Raw genomic sequence first — 13,678 nt, 5'->3', positions numbered from 1 at the left:
GTGGTAAAAATAACCAAACTTTTGGCTAACTCAGAAACCTTTATGTTACTTTAAAGGAAGGACAGTCATGGGACATTCTAGGAAAAAGTTTTTTCCTGAGGATCAAGATCAAAATGAACACACAAGCCTGTTATCATCGTCATCACAAGATGCAATTTCCGTTGCCTCTTCTGTGCCACCTTCACCCATGGGTCACTATCAAGGGTTTGGACACACTGTGACTCCCCAGACTACACCTACTACAGCTAATGTATCTGATGACATATGTAATGATACTACAGGAGAGAAAAAAGACCCTTCAGATAAGTCCGTGGCCTCCTGAACAGTGTGCAGAAGCTGTGCTACTACCACGTTATTTCATTACCTGGTATCCCATTGCTCAGGATTTTGTGCTTGGGACAAGCCGTTAATGATGGAAAATTTCAACAAAACGGCGAAAACCAGGTACAACTACTGGATTCATACAACTAGGTTTTGTATATCACAGATAACCAGTCTAAATATCCTAGACTTAGACTTGACTTCTTAACACTATAGAGTATCACGTACTCAAATGGAGGAAATGACTACTAAACGTTCTTGACATTCCAGTGCTCTATCAAGAGGAGGACGTTAAAAAAAAAAAAGTGCTTTCTACCACCGCTGCATGAATATAATGCTCTGGAATTAGCAGAAAGTGAATTCAGAAATATGAATTAGTGGAACTTAATCATAATCATGTGCCATATCTGCTTACCTAACAATTATTTCTCTATTTCTCAACTGGATGTCTTTCAATAAATAAGAATTTATCATTTATTTTCTGCAACTTTTTATATCTCTCATTCTTTCAACATAGATCCTTAATGTTATCACAAAAAGTTCATGATGAGAGGCACAGCAGAAAAAAATTAAGTCCAAAAAATTAAAGGGTTGAAAATCATATACCTACAATGAAAGAGGCCTATATCTTACATTCCTACTAGGAGAAATATCTGACCTAATCTATTAATCTTAAAACAACTACTGTCTAAAAATCATATTTGCACCAATGTGAACAGATTAATACGTTATCCAGGACTTTGAGATGAAAAGAATAAAGTGGATGGAAGAGTGGAAGAATAAATAAGAAACTTGTGATAGAAACAGAGTCTGCTTTTCCTCAGTGCTACTAAAGGTGTCAGCAAATGTAAGTCTCAGCTGAGTCGTCTTAATTATTTATCAAACCACAGTCAGAAGGCTTATAGATGCTATTTGGGAGAAATTTATTACTTAGGATGGAGTTCCTCTAATTGTTAATCACAGCCCATTGGGTCTAACATTTTACACTGAAAATAAATACAGAAAGGGCCAGAGCGGTATGTTGCAAATAGCAAGGATAAGTATCATTTCTCAAAACCTATGCTTTATATATTTAAGCGCATATACATACACACACACACATACACAAACATACCTACTGGTTCACAGTCATTAGATACAAAGTTTTTATTCTGTCCATTATTATAAACTAAACATTTCTATTGAAAATAAAGTTGGGCAGTATAAGAGGCAAGGAGAACAGGCAGTGTGAAGAGAAGGTACATCTTATTTTCTGTGTGGCTAACCTACAGAGAGCACACAGTATATACAAGGCATGATAATCTTCTTCCTTATTAATCTCCCTATTTCAAGTCTTTAAAATCTGGACTAATTATTTTTTTCTTTCTGTGTATTCAAATCAAAACTTTGAAAAATAACTGGTTTAGGTTTAACTCTTCCTTGAACTTAATTTATCAGCTTAAAATTTTTTCTTCGCCAAACGTAGACCACGAAAAATACTGCCTCCTAAGATTTTATTTTGTCCCTCTTTTACTCTTTTAATTACATTTAGTCTAGAGCTTAAATTCTTACTCAGGTTTGCATACCCAAAACACAAAAACTGAGATGGAGGTTCAGAAGTATTTTACTATTTACAAGAAGCAAGCTTGGAATTTACAGATAACCATAAACCCTCAATCTAAAGTGGAAGCCAACTTTTTGAGGTATCCCCACTATAAGTTTGGATTTGAGAAAAATAGCCAAGATGTGAAAAAACTGAAAATGAGCCTCAAAATTCCTTATATTTATAGCTCTAGAGTACAAACTAACAGGTTTGGCAAAATTTAATCTATAGTAAGTAAAACCAAGCAATAAAAAGTTTCCTAATTTGAAAAATTAATGACAGCCTTTTCCAGTAAGGAAGTCTGCTGCAATATTTTTGTAATCATGCTACTCTTTAATTTAGGATCTTTTAAATACACTTTATTAATGTCAGTTTTTAAAAAATATTTGACCATTACAAGGACTTAAATCTTTGTACCTCCATTTTATGATTACAATCCCACTACTAATTCAGACTAGAACTGTGTACTTGCTGCTCTACTTCCACCTTTTTTCATTAGAAAACTGCTCTTCATTGCTTTACTGTGATGCTGACGTTGCTTTTGTGGTGCTGGACGTTGAGTACAAGTTCGTCTCCCATTTCCACCTGGATGGGATTATCTAAAACAACTGCAGCTTGTTTCCAGTGGGAGGATTCACTGGAAGTATCCAACCTAATCTCATCGTCAAGGTACATATGATACCAAAAGGGAATGGCAGTCACTTGTCCAGATTTACATATGCATACCTAGGAAAATTAAGAAATCATGAAAATTTCATCAGAGTAAACAGAGCAGACTTGGATAAGTCTTTGTAGCTTTAGATCCAAATTTTATAAAGGAATATATTTAATCACCCAATTCAAATTAATACCAACCTGTTTTATTCACTAATATTTACCCAAGCCCATGTTTGGATATTGTTCAGAAAATTTAAGTCTTCAAAGGAAGTGGCTAAAACTATTTTATGTATGTAAAGTAGTATATAGTTTAAGATAATTCTGAATATGACAAGAGTAATCATTTTATATTACCTTTACTTCTCTGTTAGAGGTGTTCAAATATGGCGTCATTAAGTCTAGTCTTAAGAGTTCCACTGGTTTGCTTAAAGGTATACAGGGCAGCGAGGATAGGTCCAAAAATACACGTATAGGTACCTAAAGAAAGTATAAAATTTTCACTTTTACTCAATTCTTTTTTTGACCAAGTCTCGTTAAGTTTCCTGCTTTGTACTTCGCTCAGTATGATATAGTGCTTTTGACATCTATTACCTCATTTAATTCCCACATCAACCTTAAGGCATAAGGACTTCCATGATTCCGTTTTACAGGAAGAATGAACAAACCAAGGTTTGAGGCTGGTTAAATAATTTTCTGTGATTTCAATTATCTATAGATTCTTCACTTGGATGAAAGCAAATTTTTACTTAACCAGGCAGCTCCAAAAAGTTTAAGCCAAGGATGTGCTTATGTGTGAAAGATGAACTAATAAGCAGATAGTACAGTAAGCCCCCTACATATGATCAAGTTCCGTTCCAAAAGCACATTTGTTAAGTCCAACCAAGTTAGCCTAGGTACCCCACTAACACAATCAGCTATATAGCACTGTACTATAATAGGTTTATAATACTTGTCACACAGATAATGCATAAAAAACAAGCACAAAAAATAAAGAGAACATTTTTAATATTATAGTACAGTACCTTGAAAAAATGATCCAGTAATGTCTGGGTAGTAGCTCTTTTTTTCTCATCACAGATGAAACAGTAGCACTGGATTGCATTCTGAATGGCTGCTGCAACCTTCGTGGTACCGTTCTACATTCGAGTCCTCTGCCTCAAAAACTAACAGTGCCCCCCCAAATAAAGAAGATCCCCTTGCCACTTCCTGCACTGTGAATCTCTTCCGTTCTTCAGTCTCTTCTTCCTCTTGTCTCTCTTTGTCCTTTCTCTGGGTCGAAGAGAATTCAGGAAATTCCCGGGCAGCTACCGTATCCGTACTCACTGCCTTGCCACTTTTACACCGTGAAGGTTGGCTCTAGCCTTGAACCGACGAAACCAGCCATGGCTGGCATTAAAAGATGTGCCCTCTGATTCTTCGCCATGTTTCCTCTTCAAGTCTTCATAAAGGCTTCTAACTTTCTCTTGCATCAGCATTAAGCTGAGCGGGACTCGACACTGATGCCGATCCTGCCTCCACACGCTGAGAAGTTTCTCCATCTCCTCCATCACTTTCCCACGCTGCTGCTTCGATATTATTGACATCATCGGCACAGCAGACCTCACATGTTCCACGATCTTGTCCTTGTTCTTTAGAATCATGCTGATGGTTGAACGATTCACGGTATAAGAATGAGTGACGTCGACCATCTTTTCGCCTCACTCCACTTTCAACTGTTTTCCCTTTTGTTTCCATCGTTATCGCTTGGTGCCCTCTTAACAGTACCAGCTACATCACCGCTGCTTTTACGCTTGCTTCCAGACATCTGGGCTTGAAATAAAGATACTGTACCACTGTACTCTATACAGTACTGTAAAGTACACAAAAGCACAACCACTTGTAGAGGATGCACGCACGTGACAACGTACGCCAGACACATGAACTAACTTAAGTGACTGGACATGCGAACGCACGTTCGCATCTTTGAAAGTTCGCAACTTGAAGGTTCATATGTAGGGGACTTACTGTACAACATTAATTATTGAACTGTTTGAGCAAATATGCCAAATTCAGCCAAACAGCTAATAGTGGATTTCATTTTGAAAATAGGTTATTTATCTAGAAGGCAGTGGTTCTCAACTTTGACTGCAAATTAAAATCACCTGAGGAGCTTTTAAAAAGTCCAACTGCTCAGGCCACACCTCAGATCCATCTGGAGTTGGGATCCAGATACCGGAACTTCTGAGTTCAGTCAAGGTTGAGAACCACTGCTATAAACTGTTCCATCAATTTTAGTAGCAATGGACACTTCCTACTAATAACTTTTAGCCTTCTCATTTGAAATAGAAAGGAAACTGTTTAAAAAGTGTTCTCTTTCCTTTAAATATTAGAGAGCAACTGTTCATGGTGAGAAAGGACACATATATCAACCTCTCCCTGGGCATCCTTGAAGGCATCCAACCTTTCCTCCACATAAAAACAGCAATGCCATGCCATTTCCAGGACTCCTGCCCTGTATCCCTATTTGTATCAGTCACCAGAAGAACAGCCCTAGATTCCTGTGTCACCTCTCATCACCTGCACTCTAATCCCCACACAGCTGTACCCATCCCTCATAATCTGTCCTCACTTGTTTCTTAACCTAGCCTACTGGACACTCCTGTCATCTTTGCTAATTCCTTCTTAGATTTCCAATGTAGAGCTCATAACTTTGTGAATTCTCTAGAATTTAGTTCTCAGCCCTCTTCTCTTTCTACACATTCCCAAGGTGATTGCATCCCATTATTCTGGCTTTAAATATCATCTACCAAATCTGACTGCCCGATTTACATCTCCAGGCTAGCTATTTCTCTGAATTCTTATCCAACTGCTTAATGACCCCATAAAAACGTGAAGCACAACCTGATCCTCCTGTTATTTTCCCCATATCAGTAAATGGCAACTATCCTTCCAGGCGCTTTCTCATACCCCATGTCCCATCTATCACAAAACCTACCTTCAAGATACATCAACCATCTGACCCCTTTGCAACACATCCATTGCTACCACTCTAGTCTAAGTCACTACCACCTCTCTCCTGGATTACTGCAGTAACCTTATGCCTCTGCCGGCTCTCCATGGTGGTCTACTCCCAATACAGCAGCCATAGCAAGCCTTTCAAAACAAGTCACACCTTATCACTCCTCTGGTCGATGCCCTCCAGTTGTTTTCCACCCCTTTCAGAGTAAAAGCCAAAACCTTCACCACGACCTCTACAGGAGGCTCTACAGGATCTGGCTCCTAATACTTTTCTCACTGCATCCTTCATCCGACTCTCCCTCATGGTTTCCTGCTGTTTCGGAATACTCCAATCATGCTCTTGCCTCAGGTCTTTGCACTTGTTGATCCTTTGACTTGTATATGGTTTGCTTCCTTATTTCTCTCTGGTCTCTGCTTAAATATCACTTATCCTTGAGTCCTTTCCTTAGGCATTACCTAAATAAAATAGAATATCCCATCCCTCCAACTCCCATTCTCCTCTAGCCTTCTCACTTCTCACCATCTATCATACTAATCTTTCTACTCCTTTGTTTACTGTCCATCTCTTGTCTCTTTATCGGCAATTTGAATGTTAGCTCCATGATATGTGAAAAATATATCAACCATGAAACATAAGCTGTGAAGGAAAGGAGGCTATGAGATGGGAGGCAGGGTGAAAAGATGGCAGGATTAAAATATCATAGATTCTGATGGAATCGAAGAATTGCTGATGTCAGGATCGGGAGAGAATAAGCTAGAAAGATAGGAGATGGTAGTATTTTGGGACCACACAAAGAAATAATTTAAACTTCTCTGTCTTCTGCTAAGTGTATTTTGTTTATTAAACTCTCCAGAAAAACTAAGTAAATAAACTAAAACCTTAGTCTGCTCTGAAAAAATCATTTACTCAACAAATTTATATTTGTTTAGCAAGTATTGTTCATGGAAGATCTAACAATGCATATTCAAGAGCTTACCATCTATAGCCTTTTGATAGAAGGTTTAGATATCACTCCTTTAATTCGGTACTCAACATCCCACTTCCCAAAATGTCGCTTTGGCTTACACAGCAGATCCCACCTATTTCCAACCCCACACCTCTTCCCTAGACATTCCATCCACTCCCACAGTTATAACTCACAAATTTTATTTTGCTGCTAGTAGCTCTGCCAGCACTAAATCCTTGTTTCCCAAAGAGCAACTAACCCCTTTCCTAGGCTCCTCCATTCCGGCTCCCTGCAGCCTGACTGCCCAGACGTTAACTGCTCACACCTGTCACCTGCCAGCCGGAAGTCTCACTGTGATTAAGGGTTCATGTTTAGAACAGATGTCTCCTTCTGGCGGCTGCTTTTATAGGCAAGGAGCACACTTTTTCATAAGACTAAACCCAGTACCCTATTTTCCATTTACAACAGTGGTTCCGAGCAAAATCTATAGACTTTTGTCAGTAGGAACAACAGAATTCCTCAGCTATACTAACCCCTAGGTTGATTTTTACCAGTAGTAAGTTCCTTTGCTACAGAAAACTGATTACCATCCCAGTCCAGCTAAACATAGTGACTATAAAACTACAGAGAGATAAGGCAGACTGTGGGCGACAGCCAAGTGGTTGAACTTCTCTTCAAAACACTTACCCGAAACTGGTTAATAAAAGGTGCGATATTAAATCCAAGAGTTCGTTCTGTTCCCTGCACAGCGTTCTCCTCCACCAGTGTCTGCGATTCCACGAGCAACCCAAACATCAGCATGTACTGGGGAAAGATCTTACCTCCAGACTGTAGCAAACACCTGGAGGAAGGAAAAGTGCTTTAAAAAGCATCCTGATTCTCCACGTTCTATAAGTATCAATAACTAAATCATGACTAATTGGGGAGCTACAGATAGTATATAATCTAACACACTTTAGACTGGTAGCTGGCTGGTAGCTCAGAATGGCAGACCGCTTGAAAAGTAACGGGTCAGCTGGATGGATACAAGTTTTTACATTAAGGAAGAATCATCAGTGGCTATTAAAATTAGTGGGTAAGGGCACTGATGGCACCGTGGATAGGACTCCACGCTCCCAATGCAGGGGGCCAGGGTTCGATCCCTGATCAGGGAACTAGATCCCACATGCGTGCCACAACTAAGAGTTCGCATGCCACAACTAAGGAGCCTCGGAGCCACAACTAAGGAGCCTGCCTGCCACAACTAATGAGCCCACGTGCTACAACTAAGGAGCTGGTGAGCTGCAACTAAGGAGCCCGCCTGCTAAAACCGAGACCCAGTGCAACCAAATAAATAAATAAATGAATAAATGAAATGAATTAAATGAATAAATTTAATAAATGAATAAATTAAAAAAAATACTAGTGGGTGAGGGACTTCCCCGGTGGTCCAGTGGTTAGGACTCTGCACTTCCACTGCAGAGGGCACAGGTTCGATCCCTGATTGGGGAATTAAGATCCCGCATGCCACGCAGTGCAGCCAAAAAAAAAAAAAAACCAAAAAACTAGTGGGTGAAAGTTTGATTAGGAAAAGGATATTTACATAGTCTCAAAGTATTACCCCCATAAATGACTTACTTATTACAAAGGGAAAATAGCAACTTAGGGTGGAAAAACCTAATGGATACAACTTAAACTAACTGATCTAAATTCACAACAACAATATGGGATAAAGCAACACCATTTGCCTTTGTGACAAAACTTCTGTGGTATTCCTCTGTAAAATGGGTAATCTGACTCTAGTAAGAAACATGAGAAGCATTCCACAAAATAAAAGGCCTGCACTTTTCAAAACTGCGAATCTCATGAAAGACTGAGGAACTCTGGGCATATACCCAGAGAAAACCATTAATTCAAAAAGACACATGCACCCCAATATTCACTGCAGCACTATTTACAACAGCCAGGTCATGGAAACAACCTAAATGCCCATCGACAAACGAAACGAATGGATAAAGAAGATGTGGTGCATACGTACAATGGAATATTACTCAACTATAAAAAGGAACGAAATTGGGTCATTTGTAGAGACATGGATGGACCTACAGGCTGTCATACAGAGTGAAGCAAGTCAGAATGAGAAAAACAAATACCGTATATTAACGCATATATGTGGAATCTAGAAAAATGGTACAGATGAACCGGTCTGCAAGGGAAAAACAGAGACACAGATGTAGAGAACAAACATATGGACACCAAGGGGGGAAAGTGGGTGGGGGGGATGAATTGGGAGATTGGGATTGACGTATAAACACTAATATGTGTAAAATAGATAACTAATAAGAACCTGCTGTATAAAAAAATAAAATTAAAAAAAAAAAAAGACTGAGGAACTGTTCCAGAATAAACGAGACTAAAGAAACTAAATGCAATGTGCGATCCTAGATTGAATTCTGGACCAGGAACAAAAAGGCTATAAAGGATATTACTCCAACAAATGGTGAAATCTGAGTAAGATTTTTCCCTTAGATATCAGTACTGTGTCCATGTAGATGTCCTAATTTTGTTAAGTGTGTGATGAATATATAAATGAGTGTCCTTTTTCTCACAAAATACACACCAAGGTGTTTAGGGGTAAAAGAATACGATATCTGGAAATTACTCTAAAGTGTTCAGAGAGAATACTAAAGCACATGTGGCAAAACAGTAACAATTTGTGAATGTGGGTGTAAGGTACATGTTTGGTTCTTTGTACTATTCTCTAACTTCTCTGTAAGCTTGAAATTTTTTCAAAATAAAAAGTTAAACACTCTGAAAGGGTAAAAAAAAAAAGTGATTAAAAATCCAAACACTCTATTAAAAGTATGAATAAAGGGCTAACAAAACCCTTTCTCCTCCTACAGTTGATCCTGGATTCACCTTCTGTTTCCCTGGAAATCCCAAAAAGGTGGAATGTCAGCTGTGTTATCAGCAACACTGCTTATGATTTAAAAAATTTTTAAATGCCTCTTAATAGGTAGATGCATCTGGATTGAGAGAACTGTAAACTATAAATGCCTGATGGGAAGCCACACCACCTCTGGGCTTCCCTGAGTGTGGGATGACTTGTAACCACGTGTTCCTATTGCTGGGACTTGGAAGCTATGCCCCGGGGAGAAGTTCCTATGTGAGATGTAAGGCTCTTGAGCCAAGGCAGCTCCCATGCCCACACGCACAGGGCTGTTTCCACACACCCGAGCTGTGTGGGAGGCACGAGAGCGGTGGGTGGGTCACCTACTGCCATCAAAGGAAATGGACGTGGAGGATACTGTAAGGCACTTTCATCGTTCGCCACATTTACAATCAAACGTTAAATCCCTCATTCTTACTGAACATTCCAAGTAGGTTTCCACTTGAACTTCTAGGATAGGCTACTACAGACAGCTGGACTTTGTATTATCTACCGTATGTATCTTTCATAGTAAGCTTTCAGTCTTAAATATTTCTAGTCAGTAAGGATCTATTTATAAAAATATAGGACTAAATGTTTGACCAATGCATATCTAAAAAAATAGTTCCTGCAAGTTTCTAAAATTGTACGCCATGCGGTTTCCCTGAATAGATCACTGAAATCTTGACAAACTATTAAAACACCCCATTCCTCAAAACCACTTTGGCCCTTCTGCTCTTAAGTTAGTTTCAAATTCTTCATTCTGCTTTTAGTAAACTGATTATCTCAACCATTTAAAAATGTCTAAAACCAGAACAACCACTGAATTATAACAACAGGACATGGTAACGAAATGTAATACATGTCCCTTGATTAGAACCTAGACTGGGGAGAAAAAAAAAGCAATAAAGAATATTACTGGGATAGCTGAGAAAATTTTCATACAGACTACCTACTAAATAATAGTATTTTATCAATGTTAAGTTTCCTGAGTGTGATAGTATTGTGATACGCAGAGGAAAGCCTTTGTTCTCAGGAGATACACGCTAAATGTTAAAGTAAGGGGGGAGGTTATGAAGCCAACAACTGTCAAGTGGTTCAACAAATAAAACAGTAGCCTCCTGTTCACTGTTACTTTTCTTGCATTTTTTCTTTAAGTTTGCAATCTTTCAAAATAAAAAGCTGACAGAAACGTTTACAGTAAGTACACAGGCTGCTCTTCCTAAAGACTAGGTAATCAAATCATAACCAGGTCATTTCATGAGCACAGAATCAGCAAAGAAAGTTAGAGACGATTCTGTGAGTGTAATGGCCTCAGTCTGACTTAGACAAGTCATGATCCGAAAGCAGGATAATCTCTCCTCACTAAATATAAGTACATGATCATTTAAGTTGTAGTAAGTCCTTATATATATATATATATATATATATATATATATATATATATAGGTTAGCCCAAAAGTGGACTCCACTCTGACTCCAATGCTTTATTCATTTTTGTTATTCCTTTCCTACCAACTTTTTAGCATTTTAGGTGAAGTCTGGTAGAAACTGAATCTCCACAATTAGTAAAATTACATACCGCAACAAAAACCACACAGCTGTTATCAAACTTCCAATCTATACCTTTACCAAAACAGAAAAATTTTAACATCTTCCTAAATAAGTGGAGAAACTTACCCATTTTCCTCAAATGGATGAAGTTTAATCCTGACAACCCATGTTATTAAATTTTCTAAACAACTGAAGTTATCTGCTAATTGTGATCCATTTAAATAAAAACATCTAATTTTTCTTAAGATCACGAAGTCTCAAATGAGAGACTAGCCACAGAGCTTTACGTTGCTTGACTAATTCCCTCCACCCCCAAATAGCCACAAAAAGGTAGCGTTCTCTTAAATCAGCAAACGAAAAGCACATAGGTTAATAAAAGCCAAACTTCTAGCCATAAAGGGAGGGAGGGAGGGCAATACCATTAGGTCATTTAGGGGGTAACCAGAAATCAGGCTAAACAAGATGTCAAAAATACATCTGCTGGGGCTTCCCTGGTGGCGCAGTGGTTGAGAGTCCGCCTGCCGATGCAGGGGACACGGGTTCGTGTCCCGGTCTGGGAAGATGCCACGTGCCGCGGAGCGGCTGGGCCTGTGAGCCATGGCCGCTGAGCTTGCGTGTCCGGAGCCTGTGCTCCGCAACGGGAGAGGCCGCAGCAGTGAGAGGCCCGCGTACCGCAAAAAAAACAAACAAACAAAAACCATCTGCTGAACCCTGTAAAGTCAGAAAAGGTGAATCAAGTACTAACAACCATGCAGAAATAAATACTACACAAAAGCAAGTACGCAAATTATTTTAAAAGGCTGTGTTCACACTATTTTAATCTAAAATCTTAACTCAAATCCTTCTTAACTCAATGTTACTGTTACTAACAAGAATGCTTCTTAGTCATAAAACAGTAATCGTCTTGCAACTCCACTTAGCTTTACTGACACTGAGTGGTTTGTTGTCACTTACACCACTGCAGCTGCCAGACTCCTCAACGGAATCCTCTGCAAAGCCAAGTAATATCTCTGAACCATCTGTGCCTTCAGAAATAAAAATATATATATATATGTTCCAACTCAAAACTCTAACCATAAATGGCAAAAATTCTGAAGAAACTCTTCGCTGTTTCCTTGTGATCCAACATGAAGTGTTTTAAAATGGGTTTAAATTAAAAAAAAAAAAAAAAAGCTCACCAGGCTTTTAAACTTTCTCCTGTATTTTAATCTAGTATGACTGAATAAAAGTTAATAATGAACATTTTAAAACAATGTTAGCAAAGGTAACGGAATACTTAAGTTTGTGTAGTGGCTTATTTTTTTTCCTTGCCTTTTTTTGGGAGGGTTGGTATCCAGTGAGACAGATGCCCTTTATCCTTATCCTAAATACAATCTATCCTCCCAACCCCTAAGTGCATCCTCTTTGACCAGTCATGAGGCCTCCCCACTGTCAGCGGCTAAAGATAATAATAAAAGGCTTGGGTGGGAGTCGCTGCACACCTCTGGCCCCAGAAGCAAGGGAAGCTGACACCTCCAGGAGCACCTGGTAAGGGGCCTGTGCAGGAGCTTCGGCTGAAGGGCAGAGCACTGGCTCTCCACTGTTGCTCAGGAGCTGTTCTGCGGGACCGGGAGAACACTGGCTGAAACAGTGATCGCGGGTGCTACTAGCATTTAGCTCCCAGAGGTGCCAAACATCCTGCAACACATAGAGGATAGTCCTACCTAAGAACTGACCCCACCCCACCCGCTAAAAGACCGTCCCACCCAAACTGCCAACAGGACCCCTCCCTCTGCTGAGAAACACTGAAGGGGAACTGTAGGCAGCTTTACATAAGTTGTTTCCCACTAACATAACCAATCAGTCCATCAATGGATGGATAAGCAAAATGTGACATATACATACAATGGAAGATTATTCCACCTGAAAAAGGAAGGAAATTCAGACATATACTACAACATGGATGAACCTGAAGGACATTATGCTAAGTGAAGTAAGAGTCTCACACACACACACACACACAAAACCAACAAATACTGCATGATTCCAGTCATATGAGGTACAGGAGTCAAACTCATAGAAGCAGAGAGTAGAATAGTGGTTGCCCGGGCCTGGGGTGGGGTGGGGGGGTGGGGGTGGGATGAAGAGTTATTGTTTAATGGGTATAAAGTTTCAGTTTTACAAAATGAAAAGAGTTCCGAGGATGGCTGGGGAAACGACTGCCCCACACTACAAAAATATTTAATACCACTGAACTATCCACTTCAAGTCGGTTAAGACGAAAAATTTTATGTGCATTTTACCACAATAAAAAAAATTAGAAAAAGAATTAAATCAAAACTAAAAGTAAATAAACCATTAGGTAAATTGTACACCTTTCCAAGGTGATTCTACCAAATAAGTCAAACCTCATCTGTGTCAGAAATTCGTAGGGCTGAAATGCCTTCAAAGGCATCTAATCCAGTATCCCTCATTTTATAGATGAGGGAAGCTGAGGACAAGAGATATTAAATGACTTAAAAAAATTTTTACTACTTCAGGAATTCACAGACAAATCTGAGACTAGATTCAAACACACCCTTCCAGCTCCTTGTTCTATACTCTACCTAAAGTACATCTATTTAAAATTTTAAGAGTGTATGTTTCTATTTATATATGTCAGACCTCTATATCCCCATAATTTGTGATATGTACAAGATTGTTTTAAAGACTAGAAAATGGCAGTGATTTTTA

General features: G+C 39.1%; 2 protein-coding genes across 3 annotated transcripts in view; one reads left to right on the top strand and one right to left on the bottom strand.

Moving 5' to 3' along the window:
* TMEM184C (transmembrane protein 184C) overlaps positions 1–807 on the top strand; it is a 31,495-nt gene extending 30,688 nt beyond the window's left edge. The window contains exon 11 of the mRNA XM_079920747.1: positions 57–807. Within this exon, the coding sequence (XP_079776873.1) occupies positions 57–322 (266 nt within the window). The 3' untranslated portion in view covers positions 323–807. The remainder of the gene's footprint in view (positions 1–56) is intronic.
* A 197-nt stretch (positions 808–1,004) lies between these two features.
* The window catches only part of PRMT9 (protein arginine methyltransferase 9), a 29,157-nt gene continuing 16,483 nt past the window's right edge, over positions 1,005–13,678 (bottom strand). For both annotated transcript variants that reach the window (XM_079920742.1, XM_079920743.1), the window contains 3 exons: positions 7,192–7,345; positions 2,915–3,037; positions 1,005–2,629 (listed from right to left, as the gene is read on the bottom strand). In XM_079920742.1, coding sequence (XP_079776868.1) covers positions 2,414–2,629; positions 2,915–3,037; positions 7,192–7,345 — 493 coding nt within the window. In that variant the 3' untranslated portion in view covers positions 1,005–2,413. The remainder of the gene's footprint in view (positions 2,630–2,914; positions 3,038–7,191; positions 7,346–13,678) is intronic.

This window comes from Stenella coeruleoalba (assembly GCF_951394435.1).
Source record: "Stenella coeruleoalba genome assembly, chromosome: 4".
NCBI classification, from domain to species: Eukaryota; Metazoa; Chordata; class Mammalia; order Artiodactyla; family Delphinidae; genus Stenella; species Stenella coeruleoalba.
Note: the sequence above shows the minus strand (reverse complement) of the source record. Positions and strands in the feature narration are given on the sequence as shown.